The sequence below is a fragment of the Grammomys surdaster genome, unplaced genomic scaffold (genome assembly GCF_004785775.1).
Source record: "Grammomys surdaster isolate TR1022 unplaced genomic scaffold, NIH_TR_1.0 129, whole genome shotgun sequence".
NCBI classification, from domain to species: Eukaryota; Metazoa; Chordata; class Mammalia; order Rodentia; family Muridae; genus Grammomys; species Grammomys surdaster.
Window position 1 is genome coordinate 5,377,268 of NW_021604587.1, and position 20,498 is coordinate 5,397,765.

Here is a 20,498-nt window from a genome sequence, read left to right on the forward strand (position 1 = left end):
ACTTCCATTTGACAAGTGTCTATTGCTCATAAAGTAGTGTGAGTTCTTGCATTTCAACTATATTTTACTTTAAAATCCTTTTTCAGATGTACAAGTTATATAGAAGAAAACTGTGAATCAAATATTATCTTGAATAAATCTTTTATCCAATAGCTTTTCAAGGTCTTGCAATTTATGGGGCTTTAATATGTTGACTGTGGACCACAATTGGGTTTGACTTTGAGATTTGCTAACACTGCTCTGAACAAGTTAGACAAATCTCAGAGAGGTTTTGGCAGAGAATATTCATTTGTTTTGAGCCTGATGTTGAAATGCATTTTTAGTTTTATTGTTTAATCTCAGAGTTTGATTTATCACATCTTCAAGTCCTGTTTACCACCTAAACTTTACAGATATATATGCCCATGACTGTGTCATGAGCATCAATATGCTTAGGAAGAAACTATGTAATATTTTAGAAAATAAAAAATAGGTCATCATGAGAGTTTTTATAAATAAGCTTGGCAGAAATGGAATAGCAACTGGCTTCCTTTACCCATGATTATGAATGCCTTAAAAGGTATGCAAGACAGAGGACTATATTTCTGTTTCCTAGTTATATATTTTAGAATAATGATTAAAAACAAGAAGAGAAGAATGATGCTATTTCACGATTTAAAACTGAGGCTTGATTCATTCAAGTGGTTCATTCAGCCACTTGCTGAGGGTCTACTGTATATTCAGATACACACTACATAAAGAAGAAAAAAACAGCACACAAACTTATTCAATAGTATGCCAATATTTTTACAGAGAAAAGCCTAGAAAAGAGAGCACCTTTGAAATAATATACATGTCTGCTTATTGATGGGTGTGGTTAGAGGTGGCACTTTACAGCCACTTTCTAGCATTTGTAGCTTTCACTAAACAGTAAGTCGAATGGACATTGTTTAAGTTTCTATCCTAAAGCCAAACCAAATCAGAACTGATACCTTGCTTAGTTATCCATCTTTCTTTTTATCAGATGCTTGTCTTCCTCTTATGCGTTTCTTGTGTTGCTACTGAATATACCCCAAAGGGTTTGTAGTAGCTCAGTCCATCTTTTGTACGTTCCTTGGGCTTTATATTACCTTTCACAAGTCACAGGCAGTAAGTAATGTGGGAAGCCATGGCAAGGCGTTAACCCTTGGCTAACACTCATCCTGGGCTCTCTATCTACTATTCTTTCTGCTTACCTTCCATGATTCACTTGCCAGTTCTCAGAACTTCAAACAAGGCCTCATAGCAACCCACCTTAGTAATCCATTCTCCAGATCTTTAGATTTAGCCAACATCCTGCTAGGTAGATGTTTTTAGAACACCCAGTAATGGCAAGGCTTTGTGAGAACAACAGGTATAACTTAGTTAGACCCCACAGCTGCAGCTAGCTTCCTCCACCTTCAAAGCCCTCTTTCCTTTCCTACCCCTCCCCATATCCTGTTTTCAGAGTATATAACCTGTGTGAACAATAAAAATTTTGCCAGCATGATCAGACTTCTTGACATGCTGTGCCTTTTTATTTTCTCGTGCATCTCAGTCCTCTCCACAGGGTCTAAGGGTCCCACTTGATTGTCCAGCTAGACTGGACAAGTAAAGGGACCAGGAAGGATGATACCGCGGTGACATGGGTAGTTGGGGTTAGTTGGTATACTATGGGACTTTTTAACCTTTTCAACTCATAACCATTTCACATTCATAATTTTTTTTACATGGGTCTGAGTGTCAAGGTCTATAAAATAGCTATACAGAACAAATACTTAATGATAATGAAACATAAAGACATTTATTTTAAGATAGTTTTTTTGTACACCTATAATTTTAGCATTTAGTAAAGATGAAGGGCAAATTCACACTGAGATAGATATTTGCATCACTAGGTAGATACATGTGTTTCTGTTTAAAGTATTAAATCTTGGCTATATATTTCATTAAGGATTTTTAGTATTTCTCAGAGTTGATGGATGCTTTTATTTTATAATGAAATAAATTTATGTGCTCTTTGCATAAGCACATAGTACAAAATAGTGTTTAGCGCTATTATAGAAATCATTAGAAATTCTGCTACAACCAAAATTAATTCAATGATATTTTCTGAAACTCAAGTCATTGGCTCAAACAGCGATTTTTAAAATCAAACATTATAATACAATGCAACCTAATTGTATACTAATTTGATACATGCTGAGGAATACTGGTAAGAAAATATTAAAAGTCTTTGTTTTCCACCATCAAACCATTATATTATATTTCTCTATGAGAAGAAAACTGTATAATAAAACAATGCAATTAATAACATGCAATGTGTTTGAATTTTGACTGATGTGTTTGGTGGTTTGAGAGAAATTCGCCCTGCAAGTTTATATATTTGAATGCATGGTCTTTAGTTAGTGGAATGGTTTGGGAAGGATTAGGAGGTGTGGCCTTGCCAGAGGAAATATGTCACGGGTGTAGCTTTGATGTTTCAAAAGACTTGTGCTCTCTTTTTATTTCTGCCTTGTGGTTGTGGTTCAAACGGTGGGATCTCTGCAGTTCTTTCAGATAGACACCATGAACTCTAATTGGTTGGTGTTGCATTCTGTGATGATGAAATGTCAGAACCAGGCTGCCTTGAAGTTATATAGTACAATATGGGCATTGGCTGCCAGAAACACCTTGGATTCATTGCTCATTTGATTTTGAATTGTGTTTTAGTGGTCATATGGTCAGCAACCTTCTCTGTTGCCAATTATTTTATACTTCCCATATTTATTTACACAACCTCATGTGGGTTGTGTCCCACAGTTTGAGATGTTATGGTTTAGAAAACATTTTCAGAGAAGGAAGAAACAACTTACTCTTAAATTTATGGCTCATGAAATACAACTTGTGACATGTATACAAGGGATGAGAGCCTGTATCAACTATTCTTCAGGTTCCCCAGCTCTTCACCCTTTTATTTCTCTATTATTTATTTTTGTTTTGCAATCTGTTGGTATATGCTTAGTAGCCCTGTCTTAGTTAGGCTTACTAATGGTGTGATAAAAACACTCTGACCAAAACAACTTAGGAGAAAAAGGTGTATTTTGCTGAGGCTTCCATATTATTGTTCATCACTGAAAGAAGTCAGAAAAGAAAATCAAACAAGGCAGGAACCTGGAGAAAGGAGATGACACAGCTAGATCTTATAGGGGTATATTCTCAACTGAGGCCCCCTCCTCTCTGATGACACTGTGTCAGTTGATATAAAACTAGTCAGCACAAATCCCAAAGCTGCCACATGCCCAAACCACACATGCTTGCATTTTTGTTTCAGATTTATAAAGCCTCAAGTTGAATTTCACATAGCTACCTTTGCAATGTTCACCAATAATTTTTTTGTAAAAAGAGTGTCTGCCAATTCTGAACTCTGCAGATGCTTAACATTATATGACCATAAGAATATCACACCGAAAAGATTAAGGAATGTAACATTTTGGAATGAAGTAGTTGTAAATAGACTTTTCTTTAAAAAAAAAAAAACCATTTTATTTTGTTAAAGATGTATGGGAATTTCATGCTCTATTTATTCTCCTAAAATGAGTTTATTATTGACAATATTCAGGTTATTTAACCTTACTAGTTTCCCTGATGACTTCTGTGGGTCTTTATGGGAATGCCAGATATTTATTTCCATCAGGTCCAGGCAGTTGGCCACCAGAATACTTAAAATGCATGATGAAAGGAACAGATGCCCTTGTTAGTGGTAATGGGAAATGTTTTGAGAAGAAAGACAAATGAGTAGAATTACCAAGACATGAACTCCTTCTTTATTACCAACCAATCTCATTAGCTTTCCCTTTGTAAACATCACATGACACCAAGAACCACCATGCTAGGGATAATTTCAATAAGTGATCAAGTGAAATAGTGTCAGCTTAGTGAACTCACAGAAGCCCCTTCATCCAAATAATGGTCTTTTAGATAGCCTGTTCTTCAGTTTTGTTTTCAGCCCAGGTTTAAAAGTACCTTTGTTTTTGCCTCATTCCTTTTATGTGTTTTTGAGTATGTGGGAGGGAAATCCCTTTTAATTATTGAAGAATAAAACTAACAGGGCTGCTATATCATCATATAAGTGAAAGGAAAGTGAATGGCCATTGTAAGTAAGCCAGAGCATAGTAGACATTAGAGAAAACCAGTGTCATGGTGTTTGGATAGTCTTTGCCTAGTTGTACCCATTTTAGATTTACAAATGACATTAGTAAGATCCCTTCTAAGGGTACTCAAGGGTGTCCCTGGCCAGTTAGTTAGTATGGCCAAAGACAAGGCCATGAAAGACAGTTCTTCACCCAGGTAGTAGTGGTGAAGACCTATGTTAAGGAGTAAAACAAAATTGTCAGTGGCCTGTCACCTAGTGACTTGCATAAGAGGCTTTACTTTCTAATTAAAGCCCCAATCTTAAAAGTGATGAAATGTTCATCAGTTTCAGTAAATTTCAGGTTTGCTAACTCAAAGGGAATCTTGTACAAATCTGTAAATCAAACATCTCACCCACTCACTGTTTTCCTTAAGAGTCATAAGAGGGAGTCTTAAGAGTCATGCACTTGACCTTGTTATTTTTGCCTCTTAGATATTGCCTAAGTGAAATTAGAAATATCCCCAACGGGATCAAGTGTTCTCTGAAGAGAAGGAACAGAAACACTAGTGAGAAACTCCTCATGGCTAAGATCTTACATTTAGTTGAAGGAAAAAAACAAATTTTAGCTGTCTGAGTGTGTAGAAAATAAGACCTATAATCCAAGAGTGACGTAAGAATTGGAAGTATATGAACATTAAGAACGCTGCTGGGGTCACTGTATAGCAGAGGCCACTATAGAGATTGACAACTATTACAATCAAAGAACAACTGATCTTGGGGTTCCCAGCTCTAGTGGACACATCTACATCACAACCTTTTCAGTCAAGACTCAGGGAACATCAAGAAAGAAGGGGACAGAAAGGCTATAAGAGCCAGAGGACCAGGAAGCCTTCTGTGAGATTGGTGTCCCCTAGAAAGGACATGGAAGTTGTTGTACCTATGAAACCTTAACAGTACAGTTGCCTAAGCAAGACCTGAACAAAGACAATATCTATAGACATGGTTACATGGAAGGAGGAAATCTCATGGGGCTAAAGCTCTAGATAAAGAACTACAGGCAGCTAAGAACTACTGAAGTAGGGGGAATCAATCATCCCCAAGAACCCATAATAGGCTATCCAATACCAAGTGATCATTCCTGAAGTCATATATATATATATATATGACTCAGCTAAGTATTTTTACAAAATCTAGCAATATAAAAAAAAGAGGTCATGAATTTGAGAAGGAGCAAAGAGGACGGAATGGTTTGAAGGGAGGAAAGGAAGGGAGAAATTTTATAATCATAGTTTAATTAAAACATTATTAAAACTAAGGAAGAAGACAGCTGAAGAATGAGCATCAGATGGGTCAGTAGAAGAAAATCCATGGGAGGAAGTGTGAACGGGGTCTGTGGCTGCTGCCATGCATGGATGCTGAGACTCCCACTACCTGTAGAGAGCTGGTCATCATCTACTAGCCTGCATAGTTTTGTGCTCATTATGTGAAACACAGAAACTTTTTCAGAGCATTAAGTTGCTAGTAAAACCTCCCATAAACAACTCAGTGAACAACTGTGTGTCTTTCCATCCATCACAGGCTAAATCATGCTTCCAGGCAATCTTAATGTTATAGCTCAAGACAAGGCAGCAAAGCACCTGTGTTTTCTCCCTCATCCGTATACATGTGGCCTATGGTTATTTACTATGCACAAAACAGGAGTAGAGCATTTATAGCATCTGCCAATGGTTTATTTCTTCTATCAAAATATACAAAAACCCAGCGTTTCAACATCTCTTGCCTGTGTTCTACATCCACTGGGTGAATTTTGGTGTGGCAGCAAGACTCAAGAAAGATGCAAGTTTCTGGGCAGAACTCACCCTGGGGTCTCTTTCCAGCTGCCGCTTGTGGTGTAGGCTTCGTCTTCTTTTGGCCTTTGCAAGGCCATTGTGATAAAAGTGATACAGGCCTTCTGCAAAGGGGAGCTGTGGAAAGCCAAACAGACAGGAAGATAGTTAGTTTCTGAGTTGGTACCAGAATAGGGACATGGAAGCAGGAACTGTATGAGGATACAGTTCAAGCCTCCAAGAGTTCTAATCTCTGCCCCTTTGCTTTCCTCACTTTGCTTATCTGGTACCCATTTCTTCCCACTCCTTCACATGCCCTTTATTCCTGCTTCTAGGTTGTAGCTTTTACAAACCTGCCTTCACACTCATATCAACTTCTCTAATCTCTTCTCTCAGACAAGTGTTTATACACTGTGTGGTACCCAGTTGCTCCAGGGCTGTGCTGTGGCAAAGTACTCTCTTCTAGACCAATTACCTAATCTTTCTTAGGGGTTTCCTTGTGACTTTTGGGTGCCTCTTATTGGGTTGGGAACAGTATGGTCACTGAAATCTGAAAAAAGCCTGCTGGGTGCCAGGCTAGATTTCACTCTGTCTTTCTATTCTAAAGATGCCTGGAATCAAGTGTGAGTGCCAAGATCAGAGACAGAAGCCACAGCAAGGAAAGCTTGTCTTTCTCTAAGAGTCATAAAGGGGCTAGCATGTACTGCCATTTGTTCTATGGTCCCAGGTATCTTAGGGGAAGAAGCTTGATCTAAACTACTGGACTCTTGAATGTAGCCATGTCTTTTATCTTCTAACAGGGTGGCCTTGGACAAGTTGTTGCTCACTTCTAGGCCTTTCTTTCCTTTCTTCCTTCCTTCCTTCCTCCCTTCCTCCCTCCATCCCTCCCTCCCCCTCTCTCTTTCTTTCTTTCTTTCTGTTTTGCACATGCACACACACACACACACACACACACACATGTATATGTTCTTCCACATGCCTTCATAAATTGTTTGCAGTGCTTGTCATGAACTATTAGCTTAGCCGAATGCCTCACAGTAAGGAAAGTAATGTACATATGTACATTTTTATGGGAGAGAGGGCACATGGTTTTCATGAGATTTTCAACGGGGTTCTCTTATTAATATGTTTCAGTATTCAGTGTATTTGATCCTGAAGTGTAGAACTGTGTTCCAACCAAGTGCTTGGAAGAAAAGGAAACATGATGTGAATGCTTTAAAAGAAGTGTTTCAAAATTAAATAGGGCCTATTTGAGAAATTTTAGATTAAGTAGGGTTTCAGCATGGCATAAATATTTCTTAAGCAACTGTCAGCATTATAAAAGAAACATAAGTATCAGGAACATACAAACATAATACATAAAAAGAACCAAAGTAAAAACAATCCACCTTTTCTTTTTCAGTAGTATTAGGCATAAGGGATGATCTTCTTTTCTCCCTTCTAAAGCAACCCAATTTCAAGAGCAAATTATTATTTTCTTAAAATAAATCAGTTGATTTTGGCTACACACATCACATGGATTATGTATTATTATATAAAATGGGGTTTCCATCGTCCTTTCACAGTCTCTTGCATACTCTCTTGCCTCTCTGTTGGTAGCAGTTGCTATGATAGAAACACCGTGAAGTAGCTAGTATCTCCATTGCTGATATATACTTAGACATTTCTTTCTTGTTTAATAGTTTAAGATTCTGCTGTGCTTCGGGAGAGGGAGACCTTCAGAAATGAGGCAAGGATCTCCAAAATTCACTTTCAGAAAAGCAACAACACTGGAAAACTGCCAAATGACCATTTCATAAGTCTGAAAATCAACAGGAAGCTTGCAGCCTCGCAAGGAACATTTAATCAAGCAGGACAATATTCTGCTAATAATAACCAAAAGACATGTGGTTTTTTTTAAACTTTCCCTGTCTATGCACTGATGCCAGATTCTTCAGTTTCTTTGAAAGCAGATTAGCTTCCCAATCATTTCAATCATAGTATCTGTGTAAAATAACAACTTAGCAGACACTGGAGGGTGTGCCCAGGATTGGAGTTATTCAGGAAGCCCCATCCCAGATAACTGTAAGACATCCAGAAAGTCCCATTTATAGGGCTAAAGTTTATTATGTGTCTCAGACATTGTTCACCAAGGAAGGCTTTATCTTTGGAGCATTTTACAAAGACCATCCAATGCAGTTTCTTAAGGCTGCAGGTGCTTAGGTTAGCAATGTTAACTGTGGTCAATGAGTAACTGTTCCAATAGCTTCAAATAAAGATAAGAAGAGTGGGATATTTACAGGACTTTTACTATTTACAATGTTTGTAGAGACTTAGAATGTGACACATACCAGAGAATTCTTCCCCAAATCAGAAAATACCTAAAAGGATCTCAAATGCTCATTTCTGATTGATCTTGGAACTCTATGAAAATAGAAAATAAAAAAGTCAAGACAGGGTCACAAACTTCGCCTGAGTATCAAAGGTGTAGCCTAAGATATAGTCAAAGCAAAGGATAAGAAAACCTATCTTTAAAGAAATACCAGTCCAATCTTTAACTGATCACCAGGCTAAACAAGAAGAGACTCAGTAGAACACTCAAAAAGTCACAGATTTTGGGGAATTAGTTTAGGGAACACAGTAAATAAACAAATAAATGAATAAATAAACAGGATAACAGTAAAATCCAGAACATCAACATCAACACAGAGAGTGCTGTGAGCCTCACTTTCAGATTTCCTACATGGCTCTTCTTAAAATGTCAGTGTTCAGTAAAAGTATCATGAAGTATATAAAGAAAGGGATACATGGTCTATACATGGGAAGAGGGGTAGGTAAATAGGAATCCTCTGAGCAAGTCTAGGTTTTGGACTCACTAGACTGATTTTAAGTTGGCCATTTAAATACATTCAAACAGCTAAAAGGGACATCTTGTCTACAGAGCAACAGCAAAGCTTGACAGTGATTGATCACCAAATGGACAATATGAACAGATAGAAATAAAAAAGGGAGAAATTATGGGGTAGAAAATATAATAATGGAATGAAAAATAACCTTAGAGGACCTTAATAGCACATTTAGGTTGACAGAAATAATCAATAAATATAAATACAGTCCAGTTGAGATGACCTACTTTGAGTAATACATAAGAAATTAAGTAAAATGAGCAAAACACTTTACTCATAGTAGATGTCTCTAAAGAAACGTTTACTCATAGTAGATGTCTCTAAAGAAGAGGACAGAAGTAGACAGGAGGCAGCAGTGTCTGGAAACCTTCATGATTTTAGGAATAACATTAATATTCTTAACTAAGAAGCACAGAAAGATCAGAATAGGATAAAGTGAGAATTTGCATACTATTTGCACATGTATATATGCAAATGTGAGACTCACCTGAACACTGAGCCAAAAATGTATGCAAGATGTTCAGTAAGATTCAAAGCTGACTTTTTTGGGGGGGCAGGGAGGGACTTCAGTAGTAGAGTAGTAGAGTAGTAGAATATATAAAGCTTTAAGTTTATTTCCAGTGGTGAATACAGCCCCCACCCCCACCCTGAAACTAAAACACACAAAGCCACCTGATTGCCTACTGGAAGCCATGAAGATGACAGAGCAGATGGATATCTTATTCTTGATACCAAAAGAAAATTCATTAACTAACAATTCTGTATTTGACAAGACTAATCTCTAAAAATAAAGAGGATTCATACAGTCCCAGAAAAACAAGGTATGAGACAGTTTCTCACTAAGAATTACTAACTTCAGCTAAAATGAAAGAATCCACGGGAAGAAATGAATAATTGCAGTGCTGGCAAACACACAGGAAAGTAGAAAGGGCAAGGTTGTCTCCCAGATGTTTCTGTCTTGAAGGTTCCTATCTGGTAGAAGGTCTTGCAAATGACAGGATTTGAAGCCTAGCTGGAAGAATTAGCTCACTGCAGGACAATGGGAGTGGGTGTCGTCTACCTCTGCCCTGTCCCCTGTATCTTCTGTCTGGCTTCCTCTTCCACTGTGTGGTGATATTCTCATGGATTCATTCCTGTGTACTGACTCATGTATTTGCTACCCTGTGCTGATATTTTCATGGATTTACCCCTGTGTGCTCTTGTTGTCTCATGGTTTTAGAATCACCAGTGGAAAGCTGACTAACACTGAGATTATAAATGAATTTTTGCTTGTAACAGTCTTTTTTCTATACTTATTTGAATGATGAGTCTATAAAGCAATAATTATAAAAGTATGTTTACTGGCTTTTATAATGTATAACAATGAAATTTGTGTAACAAACAGCATTAAAATGGAGGAAGAAAAATAGCAAAGGTGAAGCCACACTGCTCTATACTGGCCATTGTAGCTTTAAATTAGAGACAGGTTATTATATATATTATTTTTAATTTCCAAAGAATCAATTAAAACAAAAATCACAAAATAAGCATTGTACCTTAAGATGTTACAACAGATAATATTTTTGTTTTTAATTCTCTTTTATTACCAACTACTTTTGTAATTTTATATAATAGTTTATTATAAAATAGCATGGTACTTAGGATAGTACCCTGGATAACATTTAACACAAAAAGGCAGTTATGAAAGAATTGAGAAACAAAGGTATATAAGATTGGTCTGGATGAGTGTGTCCTAAAGATTTCTAGATTGGTTTTATTGGAAAGTGATAGATACTTTGGTATTAGGGATTGGTAGAGGGTCCTTAGGTTACTTGTGCAGTTTCCTAAAGGACCTTCAGTGCATTATTTGTCTCTCATGGCTTGCAGTATAGCCACTTGCTCTGTTGTTGGCTCTTACTACTGCCAAATAGAGGTCATTATCAATGAGTCCACCTGATTTAAGGCCTTGAGACTGAAGGTCCACGGGCCAAAGCAAACCTATTTGCACACCTATTTTTACTTCATATTTAGCCTTTTTCTAGTATTTTATTAGTAATACAAAAGTGGATATATAGATATGTAGAAGATAAATAGAAAGATGCATATGTAAATCTTATCAGTATTAATTAAAAAGTTTCAGAATTTCATTCAAAAGTTATAGTTGACAGAATCGATAAGAGAAACAAAGAACTTGTGACTGCATCGTATGCTGTTCACTAGAAGCACATTTCAGATCCAATACACAGATAGGTTGAAAGTTAAAGAACATGAAAAATATACTATCTAAGCAACGTAAAATAATAAATGTCATATAAGTATAAGGCTAAGTCAATTTTAATACGAAATTTATTGATAGACATAAGGGATAATATTTTATGATGATAAAAAATAGAATCCACCTAATGACATGAAATTATAAAAAAGATATGTAATTCATCTATTAACAAAATCTCTAAAATATGAACCAAAACCTGGCAGAACAGCAGGAAGAAATAAAATAATTTGTCAATCACAGTTTATGTACAGTTTGGGCCTGAATATTTCCTTGCAGCCTATGTGTTAAAGGCTTCATTTACAGGGTAGTGCTATTTGAAGGTAGTGGAATCTTCAAGAGGTAGCGGTACTTTAGTCACTAAGGGGCCCTTTCTTTTTTTTCCTCTAGTTTGAGATGTAAGTGGGTACTCTCTGTTTCCCTCTATGCCATGATATGAGGGCAACTCATCACAGACTAGATCCTCTGATAATGTGAGCCGGTGTATGCTCTTTCTCTATGGGATAATGATCTCAGGTATTTTGTTATAGTGATAGAAAGGTGATGAGCACAGTTAGAGACTCAGAAGACCTACTTGAATTAGGACTGAAATGCTAGACTAAAGATCAAAGGGTATGCTGAAGATGTGAACAAAGCTATAAACCAAGAAAGCTTAACAAATGCACAAAATGTTTGTCTACAAGTAGAAGAAAATATAGTCCTTTCAAATATATGTGAGACGTTCTCTAGGACAGACCATATGTTAAGATGCTGAATGGGTGTCAATAAATTTAGAAAGACTAGAAATACAGAATATGCTTTCTGATCACACTTCATAATGATGCTAAAAAAATACTAAGCAAAGAAAATCATATAATTCAACAATCTGCAAAAATGGACACTATATTGCTAAATTATCAATAAATGAAATAAAAATTATAAGAGCTCTTGGAATATACTTTGAGTTGAATAAAAAAATAAGAATACCTTATAGATTCAGGCAAAGCAATGCTTAAAGAAATATTTGTCGTTATAAAATGCCCACTAGAAAATGTAGAATTGGAAATGAGGCTTAGTAGTAGCATGGTTTCCCAGTATGCTTGAAGCCATGGGATCAGTCTCAGTCTCTGGAACACGAGAAAGTGGACGGCAAGGAGGAGTGGGGAGAAGGAGGACTAGGAAGAGGAGGAAGAGAAGGAAGAGAACAAAGAGAAACATCTGGAACCAGTAGCCTAATTTTACATCTAATGAAATTTGAGAAAGCAAATTGAGTTCCAAAGGTCACACAAACGTAAACATAATTGCAGCAGGAGAGAGCTGGAGGCAGGAGGATCATGAGTTTCCCTTGAGGTTGTATATTTCAAAATCTACCAAAACCAGAGTACGAACACAAATATTCATTTTTACATATTCTCAACAACATGAAATGTTAGTTGATTAACATTTAAATATTTGCCAACTTGATAGATACCACCTTATTTGGGTTTCTTTGTTCTAAATGTTTGAGTATGTTTATTTCTTTGTTCTAAATTTTCATATGTTTATTCTCCATTTAGATTGCTTCTCTTTGAATTGTCTGAATTTCTAACCCTCAAAAAATGACCATAATAAAATAGTTACTGTTTTATACTACTAAATTTAGCTTTTTTTCTTAGCAGCACACAACAGGAAAGAAATATCTAAATAAAAAAAATGCCTTATTTCTTTGACTTTTAGGTCAGCTTGGAAGTCTGTGACAAGTAGTTATCTGTCCACTTATGATGTCAGCCATAGCAGCTTAGATAGGGGCTCTGCTGGGTCATTTTTGAGAAGAGGTCTGCAATCAGGTCTGCGACTATAACTTTGGCTTCAAGAGCACAACCAACTCTGCCAGGAGACTGGAATGCAAAAGAAAGTCTTAAGAACACCGTAGCTTTTGAGATTTAGTTTCTGTTCATTAAAAACCAGATTCTCTAGGGCATATTTAACATAAATACTTAATGTGCATTTTTCAGGCTCAATAGTTCTTGAATACATTTTCTACTTAACCCTACTCATGTGTTTGGGATAATGTTAAGATTTGAGTTTTTAAAAGTGGACAGAGGGAAAGAAAGCATTGCCTTAATGCCTCTGCCTACCCAAAAGCATATGCCTCTGACCACTGCTGGATGGCACAGACTTCAATTTTTTTATTTCCTATTAAGTAAGGCGATATAAATCTGAGAATTTTAGCACTATAAAAGAACTTGGGGTTAAGTGCCAGTGAGTTTTGGAAGGATGTGCTTTATTGTTATTCTGTTCTTTTTAAATTTTAAATTTTATTTTTTTTACTGAGTTTTAAAAATTAAATTTGGATGGAGGCAAGGGGAAACTTTCCTTACAGTGGACTTGTGGAAATGATAAAGTTGAACATCATTTAGGAAGTGTGGCTGGTGAGAAAGTGTGGCTGGATGACAAAGTTAATGGGGAAAATTACAACAACAGACAAATAAAAGAGACCTAGAAGATATCCATCTTAGCCAAGTGACTTAAGTGAACTGCCCTGTGATGAGATACTCTAGTTACATTCACAGGAAGGACACACTGTTCTCTGTGTAAATCTCTAGTGACAAATATTTGATCAGGTGGAAATGTCAAACAAACTGGCCAAGAGGCTTTGAAGTCATATTCATAAAAGTCCAAGAACGTTCCAAATTCGAGGAGACAAAAGGAGACATGGCAGTTAAATATACATATTACAGATCTTGGGTTAGATCCTACATCAGAGAAAAGGACATTTATAGGACAATTGGAAAATTTTGTAAAAATCTTAATTATTAGTGCCAGTGCTTCCCTGCTGCTTTTAGTAGCTGCATGGCGATTATGTACGACGTCAGTGTGGAGAAGGCTAGATTACAGACAGAACTAAGGGAGCAGTTTCTCTGTGCTATTGTTTATTACTTGTCTTTTAAAAGAATGGTGATAAATATAAGTAGTGTCAAAATTTCCATTTCAACCACTTTAACATATACAGATTAGCGCTATTAAGTACATTTTACTGTGTACCCAGTGTCAACCTCCCGTTGTTAGAACCAGTTCACCACCCCCAAATAAAACTCTAAGCCAAGTGTGGTGGAGGAAGCCCATATTCCCAGCTGTCTGAGAAACTGAAGAGGCCAATCTGGATTATATCGTGAACATCTATTGCTAATAGCAAGCAAATACTCTGAAGGTGGGCTTCAGTGGCATACCACTTGACTAACATGTGGAAGGTCTTGGATTGTATAACCAGTACCCCACACACACAGGGATAGAGAGAGAGAGAGAGAACTCACCACCACTAAAACATCAAAAAAAATCTATAATCATGTGATGGTCAGTATCATTTATCAACTTGGTAGAGTCGTGATGACTTGTGAGATGGGCATGCCTGTGGGAGATGACCTTGATGATCTCAACTGATGTGAGAAGACTATTTTAACTCTGGGTGGAGCCATTCTCTGTTAAGAGGATCCCAGAGTGCACGAATACAAAGGGAAATGGAAAATACCATGCACCCATCATTCTCTTCTCCTTGACTATGGCAATGTGGTGTGACCAGCTCCCTCAAGCTCCTACTGCCTTGCAACTCCTCTGCCCTGAGGAACTACACTCCTGAAGATTGAGTGAGGAAAAAAACAAACAAATCTTTTCTTCTCTAAGTTGTTTTTGCTAGGGTATTTCAACACACCAACAGGCAAAGTAACTATGACAACCCATTAAACAATCTCCCCTCTCCTCTGAGGCTCGAAGCTTTTTACTTTCTGTCTCTGCAATATCTCTTGCCAGTGGAAGAGTCCATCAGTTGGCCTTCTATGCTTGGCTTCTTTCACTTTAGCACAATGTCCTCAAGGCTCTTGTGTACTGAGCATGTGTCAGAGCTCTTACCTTTTTTAATAGTTCTGGGCCATGGAGAAAGCAAAAATCTCCAAGGCTTGCTGTACAGACAGCCTAGCTTAACCAGCAAGCTCAGAGTGAGTGAAAGACCTTGTCTCAAAAATCAGGTGGAGGACAGAAAGCAATGGAGGAAGACACTGGAGTTATATCCCCCTCACATACGGTAATGGATGTGCACACACAGACATAACACACACACACATATACACACATATGCACAAACACACATTCACACATGTGCATGGATAGACATATGCATCTGTCCAGAAGAACAAAAGAACAACCTCCACCACCACCACTGGTAGGGTGAGGGCTCAGGTCTTCAAAGAGTCCCCTCAGCATCCTTCCTAATTCTGTGTCCCACTCATCTTTGTAAGCATGGCTATGAATCTGTGAGACCTTGGGCTGTAATTCTTGGTAGAGTGAGGTGAACTCATACGTGTAGCCAGGCTGTGAGTGACACCTCCTCTTTTGGGCCCTTGGGAACCATGATGTTGGTTTCTTTGTTAAGAGCTCTCGAAGCTGTGGAAAAAGATGGAGCTAATTGGTCTGATGAGGCTAAATTCAGAAAGGCTAATGAGCTTCCTCTTGGGTAATGTATAAACAGATACATTGACCAATCACAAATTAATGAACTATTTATCTGCAGACATTGGTTACTTTGCTTCTTATCTTTGGAGTGCAGACTCTAGATCTACTGTCCTCTGACACAGTCAGCTGTTTGAGAACACTATGCATACAGGAGCCCCATTGGGAAGGGAAGAGAAATGCTGTGTGCCTCCCAGTAGAGGAAATTCTACCCATACATCTGAGTGATTTGATGCTGATACTTGATTTCCTCCATATCTAAGAATAGTTTAGTATTACAAATAGCTGAGACATTAAAAACAGTGGTAGGTCTCCAAACACTCAGCTTGAGTGCTCCAGTAGGAAACTTCTCGTATTAGGCATCTCATGCATGTTTAAATGACTTTCTTTCTAGACAGACAGACAGACAGACAGATAGACACAGACACAGACACAGACACACACACACACACACACACATACACGCGCACACACAGACTCTCTCTCACACACACACTCATACACACTCAGAGACTTACACACATGTATGCACACAAATATACACCCACACACCCATACACATCCTTATACACACGTACACACACAGACACACACATACATGCATACCCATATTGTTTTTGGTGCTATCACTTTATCCTCTTAGGGTCAAGTATGCATGATGCCAGAAGGAAAGAGAAAATGAGTGGAAAGAGGCTTCACAGGCTTGCAGACTCAGGCTGGGTACCAAAATAATAATGTCACTAGCTCAGACTTTGAGAGAGTTAAAATTTTTCATTATGTTACAGCATTTTATGGATCCCAGCAATGTTTCTCAGGATCTTTCTCCTTTCCTTCTTACTTTACTTTAAACCAGTGTAGACTCCAAGCATTTGTTTTAACCCACACACTTGCTTCTCCTAGGACCAGGGAAACCCAGACTGAGAGGCAGCACATTCTGACTGGGCTTTTGGACCTGCCTCCCTTGAGCCCAGAGTTCCCTGCTTAGACAATGCATGGGTGCTTCAGAAAGGCTGTGTTCTTGGCTCTGCCCCTGATGGTATGCTTCTGTGCATCTTCTTAGAAGTGACTGCTGACATCTGGGATCCAGAGCTCTCCCAATGAAGGCCTGCCTTGCAGCCTTGCTGGCAGAAGCTGATTTTCTTGATGGCTTCCTTGCCTTTGCTGTTCCCCACTGATTACTTTTTGATCTTCGGCTGGGTTTGACTGGGAGTCTAGTTTTGGGGGAGGCTCAGGAGTCAGTCTACTTCTGAATATTCTCACAACTCTCTCCCTGAGAAGCTATTGTCAAGATGTTTCAGGAATAAAACCAGGAGATGAAACAATACAGTCAGGATTGTAAATGGTTCAGCTGGTGACTACTTATCAATTATGTTTGAGGGCTTGCATTTAACAAAAAGGGATGGGACCTGTATTTTCCTGATAATTTGCAGAGACCACTCTAGATTTTCCTTAATTGTACATAATGCTAAGGCAAGACATAACACCCTGCAGGAAAGATGCAGAAAAAGAACCAATGGAGGTCATTGACTATCTATCTATCTTCTATCTATCTGTCATCTATCTACCTATCTACCTACCTGTCTATCATCTATCTATCATCTATCTATCTATCTATCTATCTATCTATCTATCTATCTATCTATCATCTATCTATCATCTATCTATCTATCTATCTATCTATCTATCTATCTATCTATCTATGCCTATCTAGCTTTATCATCATCGTCTATCAATCATCTATCATTTATCTACCATCATAACAATCTATCCTTCTAACTTTATATTTTTGAACAATGATATCAGGATAAATTAAACATTAAGGTATAAGCGTAAGTCTCAATGGGACAGAACAACAGAAAGCATAGAGATGGTGGTGAAGGAAAAAATGATATATAGGAAAAGAAGTTTACTGTGTTTTAGCAGATGAGAGCTGGAATAACACACAGCTTTGAAAAGCTCTACTGCCTTTCTTGTTGACACAGAAGGGCCCTTAGAATGTATTCTTTTGAGTAAACAAGGTAGCATATATAAGTAAGGCATCCAGGAAAAAAAGATGCATATCAAATGTTCACCTGCTAGTGAAAACTGATATCCAGTATAATATTTCAGTTGATTTAATTGTCCTGTGTTCACTTCTCTATATTATTCCTTCAGTGCCATTTGTGTGCTTTAAAAAGTTGACATGTAAAATAAAGATATTTTTATTCTTAAAAATGAAAGCAAGTGGAGTCCATAGCATCTCACCACCAGATCTTACTTTCACAGAGACCCAGAGAGTCTCGTGGCTGCCCCCAAGAGCCTCTTAAGGGGAGAGAACATTCAATTTGGGAGAATCCTGTGATGGTTGGTAGGTCTAGGAGACCATAGATGCCTAAGTAAGAAAACAAAAACTGTGGTACCTGGGCAGAACTGAGTGCAGCCATGCCATAGCAGGAGGGGATGGAAAGCAGCAAAGACACAGAGCAGAGGGATGAGGAGCCAGGAAGTAAGAGGCTGGCCCGATGGAACCACTAATCTCATTTCCAAAAGTTGTTTTCAATGCTTTTACTCCAGTGGTGACTGAAGAGTTACCAGGAATACATATTTTAACTCTGCCTGCACCCTTGATATCATCAGGAAAAGGCCATGGGTGCATGGTGAGGGTTTTGCTGGGGTGGATCAGTCATGATAGTGGCCAAGTATCAAGACTAAGTAACCACTCTGGAGGATGTGGATCATGTATGTATGACAGAAATTTGATTTGCTAACAGGAAAGTTTTAGGGGAAACTGGACTGAGAAATGAGCAGATCTACCTCAGAATTTGTGTGAATATTAGAGAAGCTATGTGGATTTCACAGTAATTAAATGAGGTGGGCTGGGTGTCTGTGTCATTTAGATCACAAGGGTCCAAGTTTCTAATTTATATCTGGCTTATTATACAGCTAAGAAAAGTGAAGTTCAGACAGTTACCAGTTTGTGTTACAGCAAAACTGTTCTGCTGTGGCAGAGGTAGCAAAGGCTCACTGTGACAGTGGAAGTTTAAGCCAGTTCACTTTCAGAGAGAGAGATTGCAAAGTGTTGGTTTTGAGTCAGTTCACACATTTTTGTAGTAATTTAAATTTTAAAATATGATTTTAGGCTTACAATACATTTGAATAAATACTGAGACTCTTAGAGCACTGCATATTTGTGTATACACACTCATACACAAATACACACATATTTTCTATTGTTTTACAAGGTCTTTACTCTGTCATCTAAGCTGCCCTAAGTTTTATGATAAACATTATAAATTTAAATTTACTGGAGTAATTTGTGAGTACCTTGTAGATGGTGTGTTTGTCTCCTAAGAACAAACACTACATTAAAATAGGAATATTAATACTGAAGCCAGGCATAGTAGAAATTCTAGCACTTAGCAAGTTGAGTCAGAAAGATTGCCATGACTTTCAGGCTAGCCTTAGTTGAATAGCAGGACCTGTCTCAACACTTCTCCAAATAAAAAAGGAAAATTATTACTGATATTTTGTAATATATAAACAACATCAATATATCAAAAATTGTTTTAATGATATTTGTAGGAAAAATTAAAACTTGTACCTAAAGTTCAGACCAGGATCACTTACTACATAGAGTTATTATTTTCTTTTTTTCCAATCTCTAGGAGTTCCTTAGATTGTCTGTCTTTCCTTCCATAATAGTCTCAGAATTGAAGAGGCCAGGTAATTATCTTACACTGTCCTTTAGTGGGAGGTTGTCTGCCATGATTAGTTTGATGCAAGGTGTTTTAGCATAGGCATGCTTCATGATGCAATGTACAGTCTTTTATGACCACGCCTGCCTAACACTAAACTTTCAATCTGAGGACAGGATGTATCTGTGGGCACATCCTGTGCACCTCGCTCACTTGTTTCTGGAATCCACATACAAAGGTCTATATAGCTAACAAACACAGCCTATTTCAATGGACTCCAAATAGCTATAATTATCCAAATGGGAAGTCATTAGGAGTGGGATACAGAACAAGTTCTTCTGGGTATTTATTTATTTATCTTCTTTCATTTTAATTTGGGAGGGGAACATAGCTGGGCAATGGAAAAGAAAATGGAGGCGAAGAAATGGACATTTTGTATGCACCCAACGATACTAAAACTATAAAAGAATATCGTAATTGAAACCACTCAACAAGAGGACATTCTGCTCTCAGCAGAGTGGCATATGGATGCACATAAAATCATATGCTGTCTCATAAAACTCAATCAATGAGAAGCAGCACGAGATAATTTCATACGGAAGGCAAGCACGCCACATTATTTAGATGAATAAAGTAAATATGATTTTGCTGGAGGAATGAAAGCTCCACGGCTTCTTTAAACAGATGTCTTTCATGCAGTAAAGCAGTCTCATTACTTCCAGTGTCTCTAGCTCTGTGTCAACATGAGGCTGGGGGAAGCAGGCTAGAGCTATACAGCATTCAGCTACAACTCCTTAGAGTCTTACATAAGGTTTGTGTGGTCTAAGAAGGTTGTGTATATGTAGGAGACTGGGTGCTAAGAGTTTTCACTCCTCAATTCATAGAGCAGGTATTTTCAAAAGCTAAATGGAGACATCAGATTAGGTGAGTTTACCAACCTACCCAAAGAACTAAAAATAAGCTTTGCAAATGAAGTTTTATCATCCAGTATCATCATCCAGTAGCATCTATCACTTTAAGTTTTCCTTATTTTTAAAGGACTTAACAAAGACTTGTTAATAAAATAATAATGAATGTTCAGCCCAAGTTAGCATGTTTGCTAGGGTCAATGTACACGGAATAGAAAGTCATTGGTTCAACCCTTGGGATACATACATGACTGCAGCCAACTTTGGCCACTTCTGGGCCATACCTAAGCATTTGCTTTCCATGAATGATAGTCTACTCTGTGAACACAAGAAGTGCACTTATGCCTAAGAACTGAATATGACATCTCAATCAGGTCAGCTA

The 20,498-nt window shown here is 37.7% G+C and overlaps 1 protein-coding gene across 1 annotated transcript in view; it reads right to left on the minus strand.

Moving 5' to 3' along the window:
• Positions 1-20,498, minus strand: part of Pcsk2 (proprotein convertase subtilisin/kexin type 2) — a 252,744-nt gene that overhangs the window by 217,398 nt on the left and 14,848 nt on the right. Inside the window, exon 2 of the mRNA XM_028754882.1 lies at positions 5,971-6,075. Within this exon, the coding sequence (XP_028610715.1) occupies positions 5,971-6,075 (105 nt within the window). The remainder of the gene's footprint in view (positions 1-5,970; positions 6,076-20,498) is intronic.